Source organism: Cervus elaphus, chromosome 8 (genome assembly GCF_910594005.1).
Source record: "Cervus elaphus chromosome 8, mCerEla1.1, whole genome shotgun sequence".
NCBI classification, from domain to species: Eukaryota; Metazoa; Chordata; class Mammalia; order Artiodactyla; family Cervidae; genus Cervus; species Cervus elaphus.
In genome coordinates this window covers 36762051-36783873 of record NC_057822.1, presented here as the reverse complement: position 1 = coordinate 36783873, position 21823 = coordinate 36762051, and the positions used below count along the sequence as shown (strand labels likewise).

Here is a 21823-nt window from a genome sequence, read left to right as displayed (position 1 = left end):
TAAAAGACTTTTTAGAAGACTTTATTTTTAGGGCAGTTTTAGATTTACAACAAAGTTGAGAGATTTCTCATTTTCCCACTGCCCCCAAACCTACATAGCTTTTCCTATTATCTGTATCCCCCATACCCTACTAGAGTGGGATATCTGTTAAATTAATGAGCCGACACTGACACATTATAATCACCCCAAATCCATAGTTTACCTTACAGTTCACTCTTGATGTCACACATTCTATGGTTCTGGATAAATATATAATGACATGTATCCGTCATCATAATAGCGTATGGAGTATTTTCACAGTCTGAACAATCCTCTTTGTTCTGCCCATCTGTCTCCCCTCCCTCACCAACCTCTGGCAGCAGCTGATATTTTTACTGTCTCCACAGAGAATGACAAATAGTTGAGGTCATACAGTTTATCACCTTTCACATTGGCTTCTTTCAGTTAGTAATATGTGTTTAAGCTCCTCTATGTCTTTCCATAGCTTGATAGCTCATTTTTTAAAAAATAACAAAATATCATTTAAAAATGACTCTCCCTACCTAGGAACATGGTATTTTTGCCAGTCTCTATGCCTCTGAACAATTTATGGTATCTTTTCCACAATGGCATCAACTACTTTTGTTAGATTTATCCCTGAATATCTTAGAGATTCACTTGCTATCCTGTAGATGAAACAGACAAACCTTAAAACATAGATACAACATTCAGAGAATGATAAATTTTATGAAGCAAAAAAACAGGGGAAAATAATAGCTTTCTAGAACAGGATAGGGATGACAATTTCAGGCAGGTTAATCAATAGTCTTAAATGATGAGGTTATACTTGGACTGAGACCTCAGTAGTGAAAAGGTGCCAGCCTTGTAAAGATATGGAAGAAAACAGACCAGTGGTAAAAGATTCCTGAAGGGCTAGTATACCTAGGGCAAAGTGGACTGGTAAGAGTTGGATGTCATGAGGTCAGTCATGGAGAACCTTGCAACCCAGAGTAAGGAGCTCAGAAAAGTATGAACTTGGGCTTTGGAGCTTTGCTCTGCTCGCTGAAGGACCACTGGGACTGCTCTCCTTAGAGACAGCAGCTATTTGGGCTAATGGTGCCCAAGACACCTGGGCTATATCCATTCCTGCATAATGAGTGTGAGCTTAAAGTAAGCGTGGTCTCTCCCCTCAAATTCCAAAACTGCAGCGAATGTATTCATTGTACACTTTGACTGGTAGACACACGATGACAGCAATCATGCCTCATCTTAAAATTCTAGTGCGTTGCTGCAGAGTAACAGCAGGCTCTTGCCAAAACTGTTTTTATTAATTACTATGAGTGCTTATATTACTACTAACTCTCAGATACTTACACAGCATTCTGGATTCTGCTTACTAAAGCAATATTTTCCAAAATCCAGACTGTTCTTCTCTGCTCAGTTTATTTGCAAAGAATGTTTATTTATACACTCATCTGACAACTTGGCACTTGGCCAATATTCGCCCTTCCATTTAAAAGAGAGGATAACCTTCAAGCCTGACTTACATTTGGTTACATCTGTCTGGATCTTTTTGCAATTTCCTCTCACATGTTTCCTAAAGCCCTATAGCCAGATTCTTCTTCTGACCCAAAGTCACTCTATCACTGGGTACCATCTTTGGGAAAGCTCCACATTCAATTCAGTGTCTTACACAGTGAGATGATAATATAAGAAGTGATTATCATGGAGTAGTTTGTTAATTTCAGTAGTATGATTAATCAAATTAACTTAGTTCTTTGGTTTCCTCCTCTGAATAAAAGAAATGTATTAAAGAAAGCAAGGTAGAGAAAACCATGCAGGGAGGGCAGATCTCTTACCCAAAGGCAAAAAAATGTTTGGAGGTTTTCAATGAGGTATGAGAAGTAAACCATCATGGTAATCTTAATTCTCCACTAAAATGTTATTTTGAAAACAGAACTTTACAGTGCTTATTATAGATTTTTTTCCACCTCCATATGACTCATTACCTTAAGAGGATTTGGGAATGGAAAGGACCATTAGCTCTTCTTCTAAGAACGATTAGCAGGGTTCTTTCACACGTCCTTAAGCAGCTCTCACTTGCATAATTCATAGCACTTCTTCCAAACCCTCACAACTTCACAATACTCAATACTGTAATAGAAAGTTACAGGATAACTTTGAAGCCAGACTTCACAGTTTCTATTAGCACTTTTACTGTGTAACCTCAGGCAGGTTATGTAACCTTTCTATATCTCATTTTTCTCTTGTTGGTTTTTTGGATCAATTAATTGATAATCTTAAGACAAACCTGGACATATAACAAGTACTCAATGACATATAACAAGTCTGCTATTAATATTTTTCTGAAAGATATCCAGCTTTTTCTATTAAATATCATTCTTTAAAAAGGACCTAATTGATTACTTCACAGCTTTACATAGGCCATCAAGACTGAGATCTCTCATATTCTCATTCTTCCCCTTTTCCTTCTAACTTAGCCTCTACCATTCTTCCTTTTAATCTCCTTTCTTAGGAATTACTCTTCCACCGAAGAATGATGAGTCCAGAACTTTGCTTCAGATGCTTCAGATGCTTTGTTAATTACTCTTTCTCAAATATACCCAGCATTTCCTTCTAAAATGACCCTTTAATTTTGGCCCATAAGCATATCCGAATCTCTTATTTAAAAAATTTCCATGGTACAGACAATTTGAATGACAGTTTGACAGTTTCCTACAAAGATAATCAGTCTTAAAATATAGTCCAACAATTACACTCCAGGGAATTTTACCAAATGAGTTGAAAACTTACATCTATCAAAAACCTGCACACATAATGTGTATGACGTCTTTATTCATAATTGCCAAGGATGGGAAGCAGCCAAGGTGTTCCTTCAGTAGATGAGTAGATGGGGAATTCCCTGATGGTCCAGTGCTTAGGACTCCACACTTTTACTGCCAAGGCCCAGGTACGATCCCTGGTTGAGGAACTAAGATCGTACAAGCTGTTCGGTGTGGCGAAAAAAAAAAAAAAAAAAGAAGGATAAACAAACAGTGGTACCTCCATATAAATGAAATTTATTTAGCCATGAAAAGAAATGAACTATCAAGTTACAAAAAGACAAGGAGGAAACTTAAATACTAAGTGAAAGAAGCCAATCTGAAAAAACTACACACTATTTTATTCCAACTATAAGACATTCTAGGAAAGGTAAAACTATAGAGACAGTGAAAAGGTTAGTTGCTGCCAGAGGCTGGGGAGGCATGGGAAAGAATGAGTGGGAAAGGTGGAGCAGAGAGAATTTTTAAAGCAGGAAACTACTCTGTACATCATAGTGATGGATAGATGACATTATTTGGAAAAACCTATGCAACTCTACAGCATAAAGAATGAATTTTAATGTAAACTGTCAATTCAGTTAATAATAACCTATCAAATTGGCTTATCAATAAAACAAATGTAACACATCAATGCAAGAGAAACTGTGGGCTGGAAAAGACAGGATAGATGAGAACTCTCTACACCTTGGGTGCAAATTCTTCTTTAAACCAAAACTTCTCTAAGAAATAAAGCCTATCAATATTTTTTTTTAATTTTAAGAGTATGTAAATTGTTTCACCGCAGCACCTAAGATAGTATGTTTTTTAATGAAAAACTTGAAGAAGACATTTACCAGGGGGCAGGAATCTTGGGGGCTATCTAGAATTTTGCCCACCCTACCCTATGATGTCACCTCTCAGAAACATCTTTTGTGACAAAAAACTAAAGTTGATGTCCCCTATACTTCCAAATTCGTATCTTTTTTTTCTCATTCTGTGCAGTCACCTGAATTACTTTACCTATTGATATTTCCATGGTTTCAATTACCTTTTCTATCATGTTAATCAATTTATCCTACCCTGTTAACTTTTCTGAGCTCTATATCCATAGTTCCAGCTGCCTCTTCATGATATCCATTGGAATTTCCAATAGATACTCAAGGAAAATTCATTAATGCTCCCACACACACTCATAAAATAAGAACATGATTCTCCTTGCCAACTTTTCTCTCTTTGAATGAGATCATCATTACTCAGTTGCTCAAAATAGAAAATGTAGAGTTTCGGTTGATATTTACTGAAAGCTTAGTATAGTTCAGGGACTCTCTTAAATTCTTTACAAGTGTTAACGTTAATTTCACAACATCTCTATGGAGAAAGTACTATTAATTGAAAACCTTAGTGAAGAACCTTCCCCAGGGCATTATAACTAAACAAGGCAGGGTTATAGTCAAAACTTTTTTGGCTAAGCTCCTAAGCTTTTAACTACTGTGGTATTTTTCTTTCTCCATGCTCACTTTGTTATCAAGTCCTATCTATTCCGCCTCTGCAAGTCCACCGCCTCCTTATCTCTAGCTCTACTGTCATGTCCTTAGTTCGGGATCTCACAGGATATTTTCCTAATCTTCAGACTTAGATGCCCACATGCAATCTTGCCTATTTCAAATAAGCTCTCCATTCTAGTCATATCAGTCATTTTTAAATGGATATGAAGTCTTTACTGCCTTATTAAAGTCTTCCTATCCTAACCAAATGTTATATCCTGCTGTACATAACCTTTCTCCATCTGATTCCTGCCTATATTTTGTCTTGTCCCTTTGTTTATAATTGAATGTGTATCATGTCTCCAATTGAACACTCTTCTTTGCCTGTCTTCCCTTCAATACTGTGAATTTCTTATGGCCAGGAATCTATATAGATTAGTGCTTGGTGTATGAGACAGACTCAGTAAATATGAATAAACTATTTAGAATCTATTTTTCTTTATTTCAAGATTCATATTAAAAGGTGTCTTCAAGAGGAGCAAAACTGGAGTTAACATGTACTCAGAGCTTTAGTCCTGCCCTGGCAGCTTTGAGATCCTAGTCAGACAGGCCATGTGGTAATAACATAGAAGCCAGAGACATTTAGCAACATGAGAAATTGAGAAACAATTCAAGAAAATTCAGTGAAGATCCCAACACTGAGACTTAACATATTTCCTAGTGATCAAATCTAAATTTGGCCCACTGAGACATATTACCTCTCTTAGAGTAGAAAACCTTTGACAGCCTAAGTAACATTGTGAGTGATGGCGGCTACAAGCAAATCAGAAGAAATATTGAAAGTTTAGCCTCAAGGATTGTGTATAAAGAAGTTTTGAGAAGACATAACAAACATTTGTTATTTCCCCCATGCTGTTCACAAAGCAGACAGCACTAATCAATAATAGTAGTTTTGTCTTAAAGTACCTGCCTTAAATTCAGAGTCTTTTGCAACAGAAAGGCCTTACCAATTGATCTGAGTTGACACAAGAAAGAAAACCTATTTACCATCTAGCCTATAAAAGAAACCTGGAGGAGAGCATGGCAACCCTCTCCAGTATTCTTGCCTGGAGAATACCCATGGACAGAGGAGCCTGGCGGGCTACAGTCCATGGGGTGCAAAGAGTCGGACACAACTGAGCGACTAAGCACAGAACTATAAAAAAAAAAAAGTTCTGTGTCAAGAATCATGAAGATCCCGTCTCCTTTGGGATCTACCATTAGCCAGCTAGGAAATCACTTTGTAACTCTAGGTCTCATCACCCTTATCAGTAAAATTTGGAAGTAGAGGTAGATTATCTCTAAGTTTCCTTTGTTTGTCCTAGCTCCAAGTGGCTCAGTGGTAAAAAATCCACCTGCTAATACAGGAGATGCAGGAGACTCAGGTTTGACCCCTGGGTCAGTAAGAGCCCCTGGAGGAGGAAATGGCAACCCACTCCAGTATTCTTGCCTGGAAAATTCCATGGGACAGAGGAGCCTGGCGGGCTACAGTCTATGGAGTTGCAAAGAGTAGGACACAACTGGGCACACATGCACTTGACTTAAGCAATGGAAAGTATTTATGAATTATTGAAAAAAGCATGATTATAATTCTAAGAAATGAAATTACTCATTGATGTTATAAAACATCATTGCTATCTTTTCCCTCCTGACAGAGCTGCTGATACTAATTATAAAATTATTTGTCCAATGGTGGTTAAAAAAAAAGTTCAACAAATTAAATGAAGACATTATTTCTCTGACTGAAAATACCAATAAATACACTATAGTTCTCTCTATATGGAGTAGACACAAATGTGGTTAACAGAAACTATTTCTATCTGTTGAGATAAGGCTCTGGGGTTTCTGATTCTCCATTTCTTGGGTCACACCAATATCTTTGTTCAAAATGGTGTGCGGCTGTGTTCGCTTGCAAATATTTGAATCCACAGCAATGAATTTTTCACTCAAACTGCTTCACTTGGCCCCATCCCTACTTGTTTTACTACCAGATAAAACATCTAACAATCACTTATAAACTGTTGTATAGGGCTTTGACTATGACAACTTAAGTAAAATGGCAGTTATCAATGAGACAGTCACCCAAGTTCACTAAGGAACTATAAACAATAAACCACATTTTCTAACAGCATGATTCAAATGTTCTTTCTCTAGTTGTAATAATTGATACCCACAACTTGCTGGTTTGGCAATATTTCTGCTTTGGCAAAACAAGCATGGTTACTTTCTTGTGGTTACCATTTTACAATAAATTCTCCCATCAGAGAACTTTCAAGCTTTCTCTGCTTTGCCAAGCTTGCTTCCTTTCTGGTTTACACTTCTAATAATTTTCATGTGCTCCTTCTGCTAAACCCCAAGGGTGGACTCCTGACCTCCTTGCTAGAGGTGTGAATGATGCCAGGGTTAGTGACTGCTCTGCGGTTTCCCAAAGCTCCTCCTCCCTAGACCTTGACAGTTCTTCAGATGCCAAGGTTGGGAGGCAGGACAGGGGACACTCCTAGGGTGCAGTTCCGAAGGGAGGAAGCCGAAATCTGGGGGCTAAGGAGGCCACGCAGGGGACCTGCGTGCGATGCGGAGTTTGGACCCTTTTGGCCATCCCAAGACTGCTCAACCTGACCCCTGCACTGGTCTCCCGCCCGTGCGTCCGGCGCGGGCCGCTGTCCACAGTGGGAGGTGCTGAAAGCAAGGAGCGGGCGCGGGGGCGGCGAGGCGGACTGCTCCTCCGAGCGCCCCCCTCCTCGCTCCGCGGCTCCTCCAGCCCTCCCCTCCTCCTGCAGCCATGTTCCGCGCTCGAGGAGGGGCGGGGGAAGGGGAGAGGGACGGGGGATCAGGGCGGAGAGAGTCTGCTCTGCCTCGGGGAAGGAGGGGATGAGAGTTGGGGAGAGCAGAGGGAGGAAGAGGCGGGGGCAGCGGCTAGCGAGGAGCCAGCGCTGAGTCCTGCAGTAGGACTCCCAGGAGCCACCATCATGGTGAAGAGGAAGAGCTCCGAGGGCCAGGAGCAAGACGGCGGCCGTGGTATCCCCTTGCCCATCCAGACCTTCCTGTGGCGGCAAACCAGGTGAGGGGCGCAGAGGGCGCACCGCGGGCGCCCAGGGCTGGGGGCGCTCCTGGGGCCGCTGGGGTTGTGGTCGCTGCTGCTGAGGCCGCGCCACAGCTTGCAGCTCCCTCTCTGGGGCTGGAAAGCAAGCCCTCCAAACCCGCTTAAAAACACGCATTTAAAAAAATATTTCAGTGAAGTTTGACGACAAGCAGATTGGCAATATACGTTATTTAGGGGGCGAGAGGGCAGAGAACCTAGGAGGAGGGGGCGGGGAATTAGGGGAGATAATTATGACTGGTTGTGCTCCTGTGTCCAATTCCCCCTCCGTCTCCTGCTGTAATTCCAGCCCGTTGACCTGTTGTTTTTCCAGCTCCTGCTTGTCGAATATCTGCTATGCCCACTTGTTAACCATTTTTGCTCGGATCCAGCTAGTGTAATCTTCCTGGTTAAAGCCTCTGAGAAGACTCATTTTTTATAAGAATTTTCTTTTTCCAGAAAAAAAAAAAACAAAAACCTGTAACCTATTCCAATAAACAGGAAACAAGGTTTCCATTATTATTATTATTGTTAGAGATTTGTCAGATAAGAAATTAGATTCTGAAAATCATAACCCACAAGCTGGGTTCATTCTTCAGTTTTGAGTATGACTGTACATATGAGTAATGCAATACTTCTGACCACTGGCAATTTAGGATCCAATTAGATAAAAAGTCTTCAGAATAAGAGTTGATACAGAAAATGTAGAAATTCAGACCTTTTTCGTATATGTAATTGCACATAAAAAAGCAAATGTCAGCTGTTTAACACCTGCTCATTAACAAGGCATAGGGAGGCATGAAATTTGACTTTTGCACGTCTTATCTGTTGAAAAATGTCATAAGGATGCTCTAATAATAATTTTGCCTGTGTTTATAATAATTATCTTTCTTAATTTTTCAGTGCATTTTTGAGGCCTAAATTGGGAAAGCAGTATGAAGCCTCTTGTGTGGTATGTGATATTCATCATTTAATGAGTATTTCCACATATCAAGTGGTAATTTGAAAGAATGATGTTACATGTACTGACTATACATGTTAATTCACTCAGCGAACATTACCGAGTACCTACTATGTGCCAGACACACTTCTAGATGATGAGATGGAGCAATAATCAAAACAAATAAAGGGTTTGTATTCTACTGGGAGGGGGATGGAACCCTCATAAATGAACAAAATAGATAGCCAGCCAAATGGTGGTATATACTATGGAGAAAATTTAAGCAAGAAAGGAAATTATAGAGCACTAGGGTGAAGTTTTCATGTTAGAAGCAGTGGATAGATAAGGCTTGCCTGCTTATGTGACCCTTGGACAAAGGTTTGAAGGAAGGTACTGAGGAACAGCTGAGAGAAGAGCAGAGGGAAAGTGAGTCTAAAGGCCCTGAATGGGGAGGAGTGGAGCGGAAGAGAGAGTGGGGAGGTAACAGAGAATCAGGAGACGGAGGGCAAGTCATAACAGTCAAGTCCTTAATCAGCAAAATTGAGAAATGTCATCAAATCAACAAGACGTTATTTTATGTAGTGGAAGCTCATAAAATGCAAGCCTATGAACTACTCAAAAGTAATATGCAATATTGAACTTTTATGTCTTCCATTTTTTGTGCAACTCCAAAGTGGATGATATGAAATAATTATGAAAATAATGCTATGAATATTTATGCAAAATAGAGTGCACTTGTCCTGACATTCTAAGGAAATCTCATGACTTAAAAATTGTCTTTTTACAAGTTGAAGACAAGATAATAAACTGTGAAGCAAAATTAAAATGGGATTTTTACAGACTTCATTAAAAATTGGAGCTCACATAAAGGTATTTACATTGTATGTGAAAGTGAAAGTCACTCAGTTATGTCTGACTCTTTGCAACTCCATGAGCTGTAGCCTGCCAGGTTTCTCTGTCCATGGAATCCTACAGGCAAGAATAATGGAGTGAGTAGCCTATCCTTTCTCCAGGAATCAAACTGGGGTCTCCTGCATTCCAGGCAGATTCTTTACCATCTGGGCTACTGGGGAAGCCCCAAGTTGTATATATTATAGCCTAAAAGTAGAAACCTACTCATTTGGATATTGACATGATATTTGCAAATAACCAGACAGAGAATAGATGACCTTCTAGTAAGGAGCTCTGAAATGTGTTAAGGCCACAAACTATTACAGAAGCCAACTGGAAAATTAAACACCCCACATACACACACATATATGCACAAAACACAGTCAACTAGGAATTTATTTTTTTGCATTTCCTGCTCTTCACAATTGTCACATATACTTTTTATATCTAACTTTTTAATGGAATTTATTGTACTAAGCTCAGGTTAAAGTAATTTGACACTTAAATCTCTGCGTCTTCCTCAAACCAAGCTTACAGTTATACTAGCTTAAAATAACCCTGACTTTTCTCTCTTCTTGGCAAAGATATGTCTGACATTTTAATGTAGTCACATAATATCGAGTAACTAAGTCACATTCATAGCTGCAGATAGACAGTGATATAAGTATAGAAAACAATTTCCCTGGTTTAAAATGACAAAAAGTTATATTAGTAATATTTAAGAAGAAAATGACAGTAAGTATCTAAAGCTTCCTGTGGTTATAAGGTATATAACTCATTCTCTAAAAGTGCATTCATCAAGACTGTATAAATCTTTATTATCTTTAATGTCTAACATACACACCCTTTACTTAATGAATAGTTAGGAACCAAGGGCTGAGGAATTTTAAAGTGTTTGGATCTGCCTTTATCTAGTTTCTTTAAGAAAACCCCAGAGACTACATCTCTGATCAAACTCCTTACCAAACCCCAGCATGCCTTTCATTATGAAAGTGAATTTGTTTTCTTTCTTGAGTCAAATTGAAATAGCTTTCTTTGAAGAATCTCTGTATTAAGTCATATTTTTCTTGTATATCCTAATAATTCCAATAATACAGCTTGAGCCCTTGGGACTGGTATCATGATTGTGGAGAACACAATTCACTAGACCATTTGGGACATCAAGTAGCAATCAAGTTCTGTTCATACAAGTCAAGTGTTTATTAAGTTTATTCTAATATTTGGCAACTACACTTTCCCCAACACCCTACAATAATATCTTCCTCCACCTTCAAAAAGAAAAAAACAACTCAATAGGTCAAACTTGTTCTGGGGGAGGGGTAAGTGCTTTGCTTGCTGAAAGTACTGCATCCTTGACCAGGACGGAAGATTTAATAAACCAACAAAGCAAGAAAATGGCTTATTTTCCTCCTCTCTCCCTCCCTTATTCTCTCCCTCCTTTTCTTTATTTATTCAATAGGTAATTAACTATCTTATGGTTCCAGGCATTATATAAGGGGTGTCCTATGCCAGGTCATTGCTAGGCACATGGAGTAATTCAGGGACTCCAAAATCAGATCTCTTGTAAGAGGTCTATCTTATTTAACATTTGTTGCATGTTCACAAAAATTCTGTCCCTCTAGATACTTTTACAAAAGACATCTCACCTTGGTCTGCAGCAGTGATAGCTCCTTTAGACGATCCAACCACATTTTATAAAATACTACTTCTAAACACTTCATACAGTTAAATGTGGTGTACTCTTTTTGATGGGAGCTTATTTTAGTGAAATAAAAATCATTTAATAATTCTGGCCATATACTTTGGATCAAAAACTTAAAAATGGTGTACTCAGTCGTGTCCAATTCTTTGCAACCCCATGGAGCCCCGCCAGTCTCCTTTGTCCATGGGATTTTTCCAGGCAAGAATACAGAAGTGGTTTTTCATTTTCTTCTCCAGGGGATCTTGTTGATCCAGGGATCAAACCTCCATCTCTGACTCCTGCATTGGCAGGCGAGTTCTTTACCACTAGCGCTACTTGGGGCCAGGCGGCGCTACGGGTAAAAGAGTCTGCTTACCAGTGCAGGAGATATGAGAAGTGGGTTCCATCCCTGGGTTGGGAAGATCCCCTGGAGTAGGAAGTGGCAACCCACTCCTGTATTCTTGCCTGGAGAACCCCATGGACTGAGGAGCCTGGTGGGCTATAGTCCATAGGGTCGCAAAGAATCGGACATAACTGAAGCGACTTAGCATGCAGGCCAACTGGGAAGCCTGTTTGAAAATGGGTAGATAATAGGAAATTATCGTTGACTCATTTCAAGTCAACATTTACAATGAAATGCATTGTGAGTGCTCTCTAAAGAATTTGGACTAGTGATTTGCAACTTTTAGGTTATACAATACCTTGTCTATTTTTCCACCCATCTGAATCTCTAATTTCTTATTTTAATCTTTTTTGTGTGTGTGTCTACAGTCCTTTGAAAGAGTGTTAGTAGAAAACAAGCTGCATGGCCTCTCTCCAGCCCTCTCTGAAGCCATCCAGAGCATTTCCAGATGGGAGCTGGTGCAAGCTGCTTTGCCTCATGTCCTCCACTGCACTGCAACCCTGCTGTCCAACAGGAACAAGCTAGGTTGGTGCACCTGCATTTCTTCTCCAGAACACACCATTGTCCTCATTCACGGTAACGCTCATAATAACACCCACAATAGCAACCTGTATTACTACTTTCCCAGGCACTTGGCACACATTCTCATTTAATTCTCACAAAATCTCCCTTAGTTTCATATCACTGTTATCTCCATTTTGCCAATGAGGGAACTAGCTCTCTTTTGAAAAATTTTTTAATTTTGCAGGTAAACTGTGAATATTTTCTCCTTTTGAACATTAGAATATTATAGAGAAACTAAGGACTCTTGCCTCTTCAAGATGAGTTCTAACCAGAGTTGTCCTTTAGTCCTCCGAATGTCTAAAGCAACCACCTTCATGAATTTGGCGTGCTCCCCTCCAGATCTTTTCCCAACTTTGTAGTAATGTGTGTATGCATGCATGCCTGCACATACGTGTTATTTTTCTTGCTTAGATTATTTTGTAGATTGCTTTTCCCACATAGCATTATGTGGGAAATATCTATCCCATCTATCCCAAGCTCTTCTCCATCTGGTTCCTTTCCCTTATGTGGCTCTTTACTCAAGTGTTCCCTTTATAGAGGGGCATTTCCTAATCACATCAGGCCTTCCCAGGTGGCTCAGTAGATAAAGAATCTACCTGCAATGCAGGAGACTCAGAAGACATGGGTTTGATCCCTAGATTGGGAATAATGAGCATACATGCATGCAAAATGGAGTAGCTATCTTCAGAACCAATAGTCTTAACCATTGTACTCTTTATTTGGAAATATATGTGGGTATCTGGCTGAAGAGACATGAGGCATGCAGTTTCTTTCCCTGTGGCAACATATCATTCTATAAAGACTGCAGCCAGTTAGAAAGTCCCCAAACAAGAATGGACCCTTCTCACAGTGGCTGTAAGTGGTACAGAGAAATGCTAGTGTCTCCCAGGAAATCAAGCCACAGAACCTTAAAGCAAGGATGTTCTTCCCAGATGCAAGGCTGACATCATTGTCCTGGTCACAGAGTCTGCCTTAACCTGACTGTGTGGTTGTGCTATGCAGGACACCAGGATAAACTGGGTGTTGCTGAGACAAAGCTCCTTCATACCCTGCATTGGATGCTCCTGGAGGCCCCACAGGACTGCAACAGTGAGCGTTTTGGGGGCACAGACCGAGGTTCCAGCTGGGGTGGCAGCAGCAGTGCTTTCATCCACCAGGTTGAAAACCAGGGTTCTCCAGGGCAACCTTGCCAAAGCACCTCCAATGATGAGGAAGAAAACAACCGAAGGAAGATTTTCCAGAACTCCATGGCTACTGTGGAGCTCTTTGTGTTTCTGTTTGCTCCTCTGGTACACAGGATCAAGGTAAGCAGAAAGCTGATTAGGGTTAAGGGAGACTAGAGGTCAGGTGAGGGTGGGCTTCAGATGATATTTCCATATTTGTGTGCCCATGTCTTTGTATGAGCTTATAGGAAGAGAGCTTTGTTTCTATATTAAGATATTAACCATTATTTCAAAACCATGATTCTCCTACTTAAAAATCCTTGATAGGTCTCCATCTACCCCTTGATAATGCCCAACATATTAAATATGACATGTAAAGTCAACCATGATCTGGAGCTTAAGTCCTCTCAACTGACCACTGCCAATCCCTACTGCCCACCCCATGATCCAGTTCTGGGAGCCAGTGAACCATTCCCTGAATATGCACTTGCTGTTAGCTCTGCCCTCCTTTTGCTCCGTGGTTCTTCAAACTTCAGTGTCGTCGTTTCCATGAAGCTTTTCCTCTGACCTTCCCCATGGAGACCTAGTCACTGTCTCTTTTGTATTTCCAGAACATATTGCAGGGTCTAGAGCAGAAGCTTTTACTTTTTATGTGCTGCAGACTTATTGACAGTTTGGTGTACCATGTATGAATTTCTTTTCAAAATATTTTTTAATGCATAAAATAGAAAACGTAGTTCATGGAAACAAATTGTATTAAAATACAGTTATATACAGGTACCCCTTGGATCTAAAAGAGACAATATTACCTGAAGTCACTGTGCTACCACTTTCTAGCTGTGTGATGTAGGTGATTTCACTTGACCTCTTGGATCCTCCGTTGCATAAAATTTTGGATATTTAAACACAGGGTGAATAAATGTGAAGACACAGTACGTGAAAATACATGGGGAAAAAAAGTCAAGTACATGGAAAGAAATCAAGAACTATTTGTTACTTCTGAGAATGAATAAATTGCAACATTCCATCTGAGTGCTCTGATAAGACATAGAAGGAGTTAATACACTCAACTATTCTTTAACAGGATATTAGGATCCTAATGAATGTTTAATTTTTGCAATATATTATATATATATGATGGAGGAGGAAATGGCAACCCACTCCAGTATTTTTGCCTGGAGAATCCCCATGGAAAGAGGAGCCTGGTAGGCTGCAGTCCATGGGGTCGCAAAGAGTCGGACACAACTAAGCAACTAAGCACATATATATATGAAGGTGGTTGTAAGACCATTAACAACCATTATGGGGGGGATGGACCAGAGAGGCTTTTCATCCATTTTATTTTCAGTTAAAATTCACTTTTGATTGGTTCTGTCCCATTGCTGATAGGACTAGAACTGAAATTACCTGTGGACTCTGAAAGTGCTTCACATGCACTGGCCACGTTGTCTATCAAAACTATTTAAAAAAAAAAATCAAATGTGATTTAATTAAATTTCTGCTTTAAAAACATTACGCTTTCTATTTTTAAAAGTGTTTGATAAAGGTTACGCTTAATGGAAACGTTAACTGAGAGTGTCTCCCTGGCCAATGAGACCTGCAGGACGTGAATTCTGCCCACCTGCCTGGCTTCATCTCTCTCAATCTCACTGGCCTCTCTCTTGTTCCGAAACTTGCAGGCTCAACAAAGGCTCACCTTCAAACCCAAGAAGGTTGTCTTTGCTTTCAGATCTTTGCGCTGGTTTTTTCCTTCTATTTGAATCATTTACTCCCACCTTCCACCCCTAGATTTTCTCATGGTCATGTTCTTCTCGTCAATTTACTCACCGTGTAGTTGTTACCAACCCAGCAGTACTTCCTTGGCTACTTAAGTGCCACTAGGACATGATCTACGTTTTTCATTGTTTCCTTCTTTGCACTTATCAGTACCTGAATTTATTTTTTATGTTTCTTCACATGTTTTTACATGTAAACATGTTTACATGTTTCTTACCCATCACCCCCACCAAACCCGAGGTTCTTGAGCAAAAGGACACACAGCGGTGTCTGATGTGTCTAGAATAGTGTCTGCATATATGAGACAATCAATAAATATTTAATGACTGTCACTGAATAAACCCAAGTTACTATCAGAAGCTGATCCAGGTGCTAAAAGTAGCAAATACGCATAGGCACATAGTCCCTTAAATAGAAAGGGCAAGAAAGAAAACTCCGTAAGAAAAATATCTATTTGTAAAGAATAACATATCTATTTGTAAAGAAATATTATCTAGATTAAAAAATTTGGAAGTCTCCAGAATGACTATAATTTTATTTGGAAACATGCAGAGTGTCAGTTTTGGAAACAGTCCTGAGTTAGAATCAGTGCTTGCTGCTTTGTATTCTACATAGAAAGGACATTGAACAATTAACTTCTTTAAGCCTCAGTTTTTTCAAGTATAAATTGAACATGAGAATAATTTTATGGAGTATTGTGAGGATTAAACAAAGTGCTTACCTGATGCACAAAAAGGCATCAGTAAATGATAGTATTTAGCATTGGCACTTTATAGCTATCAGCATTATGAATTATGAGTAGACAAGTAGCCAGATCTTCTTTCAGGGGAGACTACACAGATAGTTGAGAAAAGCTGGCTCAAGGTCCCCAAGTTTATCTCTGGCCTGGGATTGGAGTATTTATAAGGAGGTAAAACAATCCCTATAAAACATGGCACTGTGATTAATACATAGTATTGTATTCTAACAATTATTGCTGGCTATTATTACTAGCACTATTGTTTTTATCATTTTTCTAGATGCCATAGGGAATAAAAATATTAATGAATCAATAGATTTCCCTATAAGGCTTTTTTTTTTTAATCTGAGTGAGGGGCTTGCTTTTTTCAGCGGGGAATGTATAATCCCTTGATCGGAGTTGCTCAGTTGGGGCACCATTGGCATTTGGGGTCAGATAATTCTTTGTCCTGTGCTTTGTAGGATGTTTAGTAGCATCTCTGGCTTCTACCCACTAGATGCAGTAATACCTCCTCCCTCTGATTTGTTATAAACACAAATGACTCTAGACATTGCCAGATATCCCTAAGGAGTGGGGAGGGGTGAGAATTGCCCTGGATGGAGATCCACTGACCTAGATTTTTCATTTGCCTGCTAGTTATCAGGCCCTATCTTCCTTCCATATCTGTGCTCTAGCCATGTCAACTGCTCCTCATCAGCACCATTAATGGCCTCCTTATTCTTCCATTGCATTTGCTCTTCAGAACTCCAGCCAAAGATCAAGACCAAAAGCCACCTTTTCTTTCCAGCCCCAGCGATCTGCATGCTCCTGGGGCAGAAACCAACAGCCATCTAGACTGGTATGCCTACACATTGTGCCATCAAGCTCCATGCGATGCCCCACTTGCCAGTCCTTGTCTTGTCTCCCTCAAGTCCCCACCGCATGCTCACGTAGACAGTGTTGTAGGTTGAGGCTCTTATAGGACATGGTGTTCTGGGAGTCATGAAGGGCTGAAATCCAGTCTAGGCATGAGCCTGTGCTTCCTCTTCTCACCTTCCCAAACCCTTCCACTTGCTCCTGCTTTCCTCTAGTATGTAACAGTTCTCACCTATCATTTCTAATTTTTACAAACACCCACAGGAAGGTAGATTTTACCAAAGAGGAAACTGAAGTCCAGAGAGGTGATAATCAAGCTCATTAAGTAGGCAAGGTGGGATTCAAATCCAATTCCATCTGACTTTCTACAAAGCTATACTGTTTCTTGGTTTCTGTGCTAGAACTCGTCTAACCAGGGTCATCAGCCGCCTTGGGCTATTGAACTTAATCTTGACTTTGCTGTCTTCAATTCATTAAACCTCAGCTGCATTTGAACTAACCTTCATTTCTTCTTGAAGATTTCCATTCCTCTGGAGACACCACACTCTGCCGGTTTTTGTTGCATCTCTGGCTCTTTCTGCTGTCTCCTTTGAGAGCTCATCTTCTTTGCCTGCCTCTGTAACATTGGGGTTCCCCAGAGATGCAACCTAGGCCCTTTGTACTTTCCACTGTATCTTTTCTTTGGAAGACTTCCTCTCCTGCTTCATTTATTTACCATTTGTGTCCTGATAGGCTGAGGTCATCTAATTTTATATTTCTAAACTAGCCTTCTCTCCTGGCCTCTAGACCTTTTCAACTAGTTTCTCCAAATAGATGATCGATAGACATTTCAGATTTTCCCTGGAATGAGCTCTTGTCCTGATGTTCTGTATTTCAGATGATGGACCCATTCACATAAATGCAAAACCTGGGAGCTTCCTTTGATTACTCCTTCATCCTTACCTACACATTCTGCTAATCACAGAGTTCTACACATTTTGTCTCCTAAATATTTCTAATTTTTTTTATCCCTATTTACTCCATAACCCAAGCTTTCATCATCTCTTCCTTGGGCCTCTTACTTGGGCCAGTGTCTAACTGAATTTACAAGTCTCCTGGCTTGTCTCCTAAAATCCAACCTTAACACCAAAGTGATCTCTCTAAATGCAGATCTGACTATATCACCAATATGCTTAAAGTAATTTGCTAATTTCTCGCTCTACAGAGGGTGAAACTCTAGCTTCTTTGTGTGATAAATGGGGCCTCCATGTTTTGTGTTTTTTTGGCTACCTCTCCTGCCTATGAGCGCCAAATGCTTGAAGGCTCCCTGAGAATATAAGGTGGTTTATTCCAAACCTATTTTCATTCTGGTCATGTTACCTGGAATGCCCTCATAACCTGCACTTCTGCCTAGAAAATTCCTACTCATTCTTTGTAATTTCATTCAAGATCTAGGCTCCCCTCTTCTCTATCTGTATAATATTTTAGATGTATTTTTATTGTTATTTTTAGTTTATTTATTATTCTTATCTCTTTGTGTGTCCATCTCTCCCACTAGATTGCAAATGGTTTGAGAATAGAAATTATCATTGTATCTGGGGTAGTTAACATTAATGTTTGTGTTTAGTAGATATTTAATAAATATTTGTTGAATGAATTAGTTTACTAATTAACAAATACATCTAAATGACTCATTCTTTTGTAGGACAGTGTATAATTCAATGGATTTTAATACTTTTAACTTAAAACTAGCTCAAATATTGTGTAAGAAAATTAATATTCTGAATATTCTGTCAAATATTATAATTCTAGGCCAAATATAAATGACGACATGTGTTACAACTAAGGAATCCACTTTAAATATGCTGTCAGTATTTTCTTGATTTGATTATATTCACTTATTCCTTCAGTAAATATTTATTGGATGTCTACTGAATGCTAGGCACTGTTCAAAGTGCTAGAGAAACTGCAGGGAATTAAACAAAATACAAGCCCTCAAGGAGAATTTTATAAAATTCATATGTCTAAAGTAAACATCTTTAAAACAGAATTTAAAATAATAGTTGTTTAAGCAGATGTCTCTAAGTTACTAGAAAACACATTTAGAATTGCTTCATGTCATCACAGAAAGATTTTCATTGCAAGCTAGAAAAGAAACTGTAATGTGAAAATGTTGATTTTTTGAATGTTTACACCTTCTGGTTTTTCTTAGAAGCTTCCCAGACCATTCACCCCACAGTTATTTGAATGATAAAGAGCACCTTCTCCAACTACAGAGCATGTGTGCATATATCACACTGAGTGAGCCATTGAAGGGGACTCTAGAAGTGGAGTTAGCTCTCAGAGTTTATGCGTACATCCAGCTTAAAAGGATGTACAAAGAAACACATCCACATAAGAGTTGGCCATAGCTTCTGCAGGTATTTGGGTCTAAAGAATGATCAGACTGAGCTGGTGTTATTTGGAGAGTCTAATATATGTTCAGTTAATCAACAATTATGTATTGATATTCAAGGAAAAATACACAGAAGGAGATCTCAATTTATCTTCAAGAAATATACAGTCTAGCTGGAAGTATATCAAACAAAAAACAAAATAATGACAGTGACTGTCACTGAGTGGTAATTGTCACATTGAGAGCAGATGTTAAAAGCCAGGATGTCAGTTTAAGAGAACTCACTTCCTGTTGCCATGTCCATTGGAGTTTTGTGCCAAGACTACTTAGAAGAAACATGGAAAAGAACCCATCTCTGAAACTAAGAAATTATCAAAACCTGACGAATTGAGCATTCTGCATTTCTGGAGATAAATCTGATATACTTTGCACACTGTTAATTCCTTGCTTGCTGGATCTAATACCACACATGATATCAGGCAGTCTTCCCCATGTTTCTTTCAAAGGAAGAGGGATTCTTTCCCTTTAACTTCAGACCTGTCCATCCAGTTGTTTACCCAATAAGTCTGCTGCTGCTGCTGCTGCTAAGTCGCTTCAGTCGTGTCTGACCCTGTGTGACCCCATAGATGGTAGCCCACCAGACGCCCCTGTCCCTGGGATTCTCCAGGCAAGAACACTGGAGTGGGTTGCCATTTCCTCCTCCAATGCAAGAAAGTGAAAAGTGAAAATGAAGTCGCTCAGTCGTGTCCGACTCTTAGCGACCCCATGGACTGCAGCCTACCAGCCTCCTCCGTCCATGGGATTTTCCAGGCAAGAGTACTGGAGTGGGGGTTTAATGTCTAACAGACCTCTCAAGCTTAACATGTCTAAAACTAGACTCCTGATATCCCCAGACTTGTTTCTTCTTCATCTTGCCCATCTTTATCAGAACCTTGAATAGGACCAGGTACACAGTAGGTGGCCTGTAAATGTTTGTAGAATGACTGTTGAATGAATTTGACCAAATGCTTTATGTGCTTTTCCAGTATGGCCACTAGGTGCTTCTCCGTAATGAGTACCACTGTGGTGCCAGGATCTTGGTCTGTAGCTCAGAGTCCCCTCTATACCAACATAGAGATTGAGTCAGGGATTTCAGCTAGTCTTTCCAGTTGAGGCTTCCTTTGGTACTGAGCTGCATTGATTCACCATTTGCAGAATCCTTGTCTTCCCAAGTTTTTCAATTTTTTGCTAGCTCTCGTTCTTCTAGATCAGTGGTTTTCAACCGTAGCTAACATGGGAGTCACTAGGGGGAACTTAAGCAAATCTCACAGTGATTCTAACTTAATTGGTCTGGTTAGGGGAACAAGTGAGACCTGAGCCTCCTAGGTTTTAAAAGCTCCCTGGGTGATTATACTACGTACAAGCCAGGGTTGCAAATCACCACCCTAAGTGAATTCCTGGGTCTCAGTTGTGCTCATTAATCTGCAATCACACTCTCTGCTTTCATGTCTATGTTGATTTGAGAGGCTGCATTGTTGAAAATGTAACCTCAGAGTGTTATACGTTTGTACTTACACAACTGCATTATAAACACCTCAGCCACTCAAAGTGATGTAATGAAGCAGAGAATGTGCTTCCTGGCAGAGACCTTCAGTGGTAGACAAATTGAATGAGTATGGGTTGTAAAGTCAGTGTAATTCAGCAAATGTTTATTGAGCACCTATTGTGCACCCAAAGCCTAACACTGAATTTAGTATTGTGATGGTGACAGAGGCTGTGGAGGAGGAGAATCCCAGCTACATCTCTGCCCTCAGGGAATTAGATTGTTGAGAAGGCAGCAAGAAAAAATAATATACTAAGAAGGGTCTAACTGTAGGTTACTGATTCCATGAAATGCAAGAACAAGAGAAGGACTGGAGAATAGAAAGTCAAAATGGCCAGCATCTGAGGATATTGCCGTATGAGAGAGAAAGAGGACAATTAAATCATTAAGAGGGATAATATCAATATCAATAACCATAAGTAAAGAGATCTGCCTAGGCCCTTGAAATAAAAAGGACTCATTGAGTGCTAATAGAAAACAATAATTTGTATTTTGTGCTCTGCCCAAAGTTCCATCTTAATTAATTACTAATTTTGCCTAAAAGATATCACCATGATTTTTGTAGTAATTATGATGACGATGTGTGTGTGCTCAGTTGTGTCCAACTCTCTGCGGCCCCGTGGACTGTAGCCCACCAGGCTCCTCTGCCCATGGAATTTTCCAAGCAAGAATACTGGAGAGGGTTGCCATTTCCACTTCTAGGGGAACTTCCCGACCTAGAGATAGAATCTGAGTTTCTCCTGTGTCTCCTACTTTGGCAGGCAGATTCTTTACCTTTGCGCCACCCAGGAAGCCCATTATGATGATAATTTAAGCCTATTGGTTTACCCTAGAAACACTCATCTGAGTGAGGAAGGAAGATCTTGAAGATCAGCCCTACTTTGAAAATAATCTTATGAATGATGTTCTTTTTTAATACAATCTTTAAAAGTTACTTTCTGTTTGTAGTTATTACAAAATATTGGCAATATTCCCCATGTTGCACAGTACACCCTTGAGCCTATCTTACACACAATAGTTTGTGCCACAAACTATTGGGTGAAAGATGTTAATTGTTGCGTTGACTGTTCCCTTCAGCCAGTTCTTGGACATAGATCTTCTTTGTCTTCTTCTAGGAATCTGACCTCACATTTCGACTGGCCAGTGGACTTGTTATATGGCAGCCCATGTGGGAACACAGACAGCCTGAAGTCTCTGGCTTCACAGCACTGGTGAAGCCCATCAGGAACATCATTACAGGTTTGTGACTCAAACACCTAGTGGGATGGTCTCAGCATACATAGGAATGAAGGTGATGGGTGGTTTGCTCTTAAGAAACCAAGAGGAAGAAAATTCCTCCAGGGAGTTGTCTAGGGGCCCCTGGGTGCAGGGTTCATTTACATGATGAGAAACTCTAAATCAGGAGCACATGCTGTGGATAGTATGACTTTGGGTAAGTCATTTAAACTTCCTGTG

The 21823-nt window shown here is 39.8% G+C and overlaps 1 protein-coding gene across 15 annotated transcripts in view; it reads left to right on the top strand.

Moving 5' to 3' along the window:
- Positions 1-6868: 6868 nt before the first annotated feature.
- UNC80 (unc-80 homolog, NALCN channel complex subunit) overlaps positions 6869-21823 on the top strand; it is a 223463-nt gene continuing 208508 nt past the window's right edge. For 6 of the 15 annotated variants that reach the window (XM_043910184.1, XM_043910183.1, XM_043910182.1 and 3 more), the window contains exons 1-5: positions 6869-7382; positions 8304-8352; positions 11684-11840; positions 12882-13183; positions 21484-21607. In XM_043910184.1, the coding sequence (XP_043766119.1) occupies positions 7291-7382; positions 8304-8352; positions 11684-11840; positions 12882-13183; positions 21484-21607 (724 nt within the window). In that variant the 5' untranslated portion in view covers positions 6869-7290. The remainder of the gene's footprint in view (positions 7383-8303; positions 8353-11683; positions 11841-12881; positions 13184-21483; positions 21608-21823) is intronic. The other 9 variants (XM_043910186.1, XM_043910185.1, XM_043910194.1 and 6 more) reach the window with 2 other exon arrangements.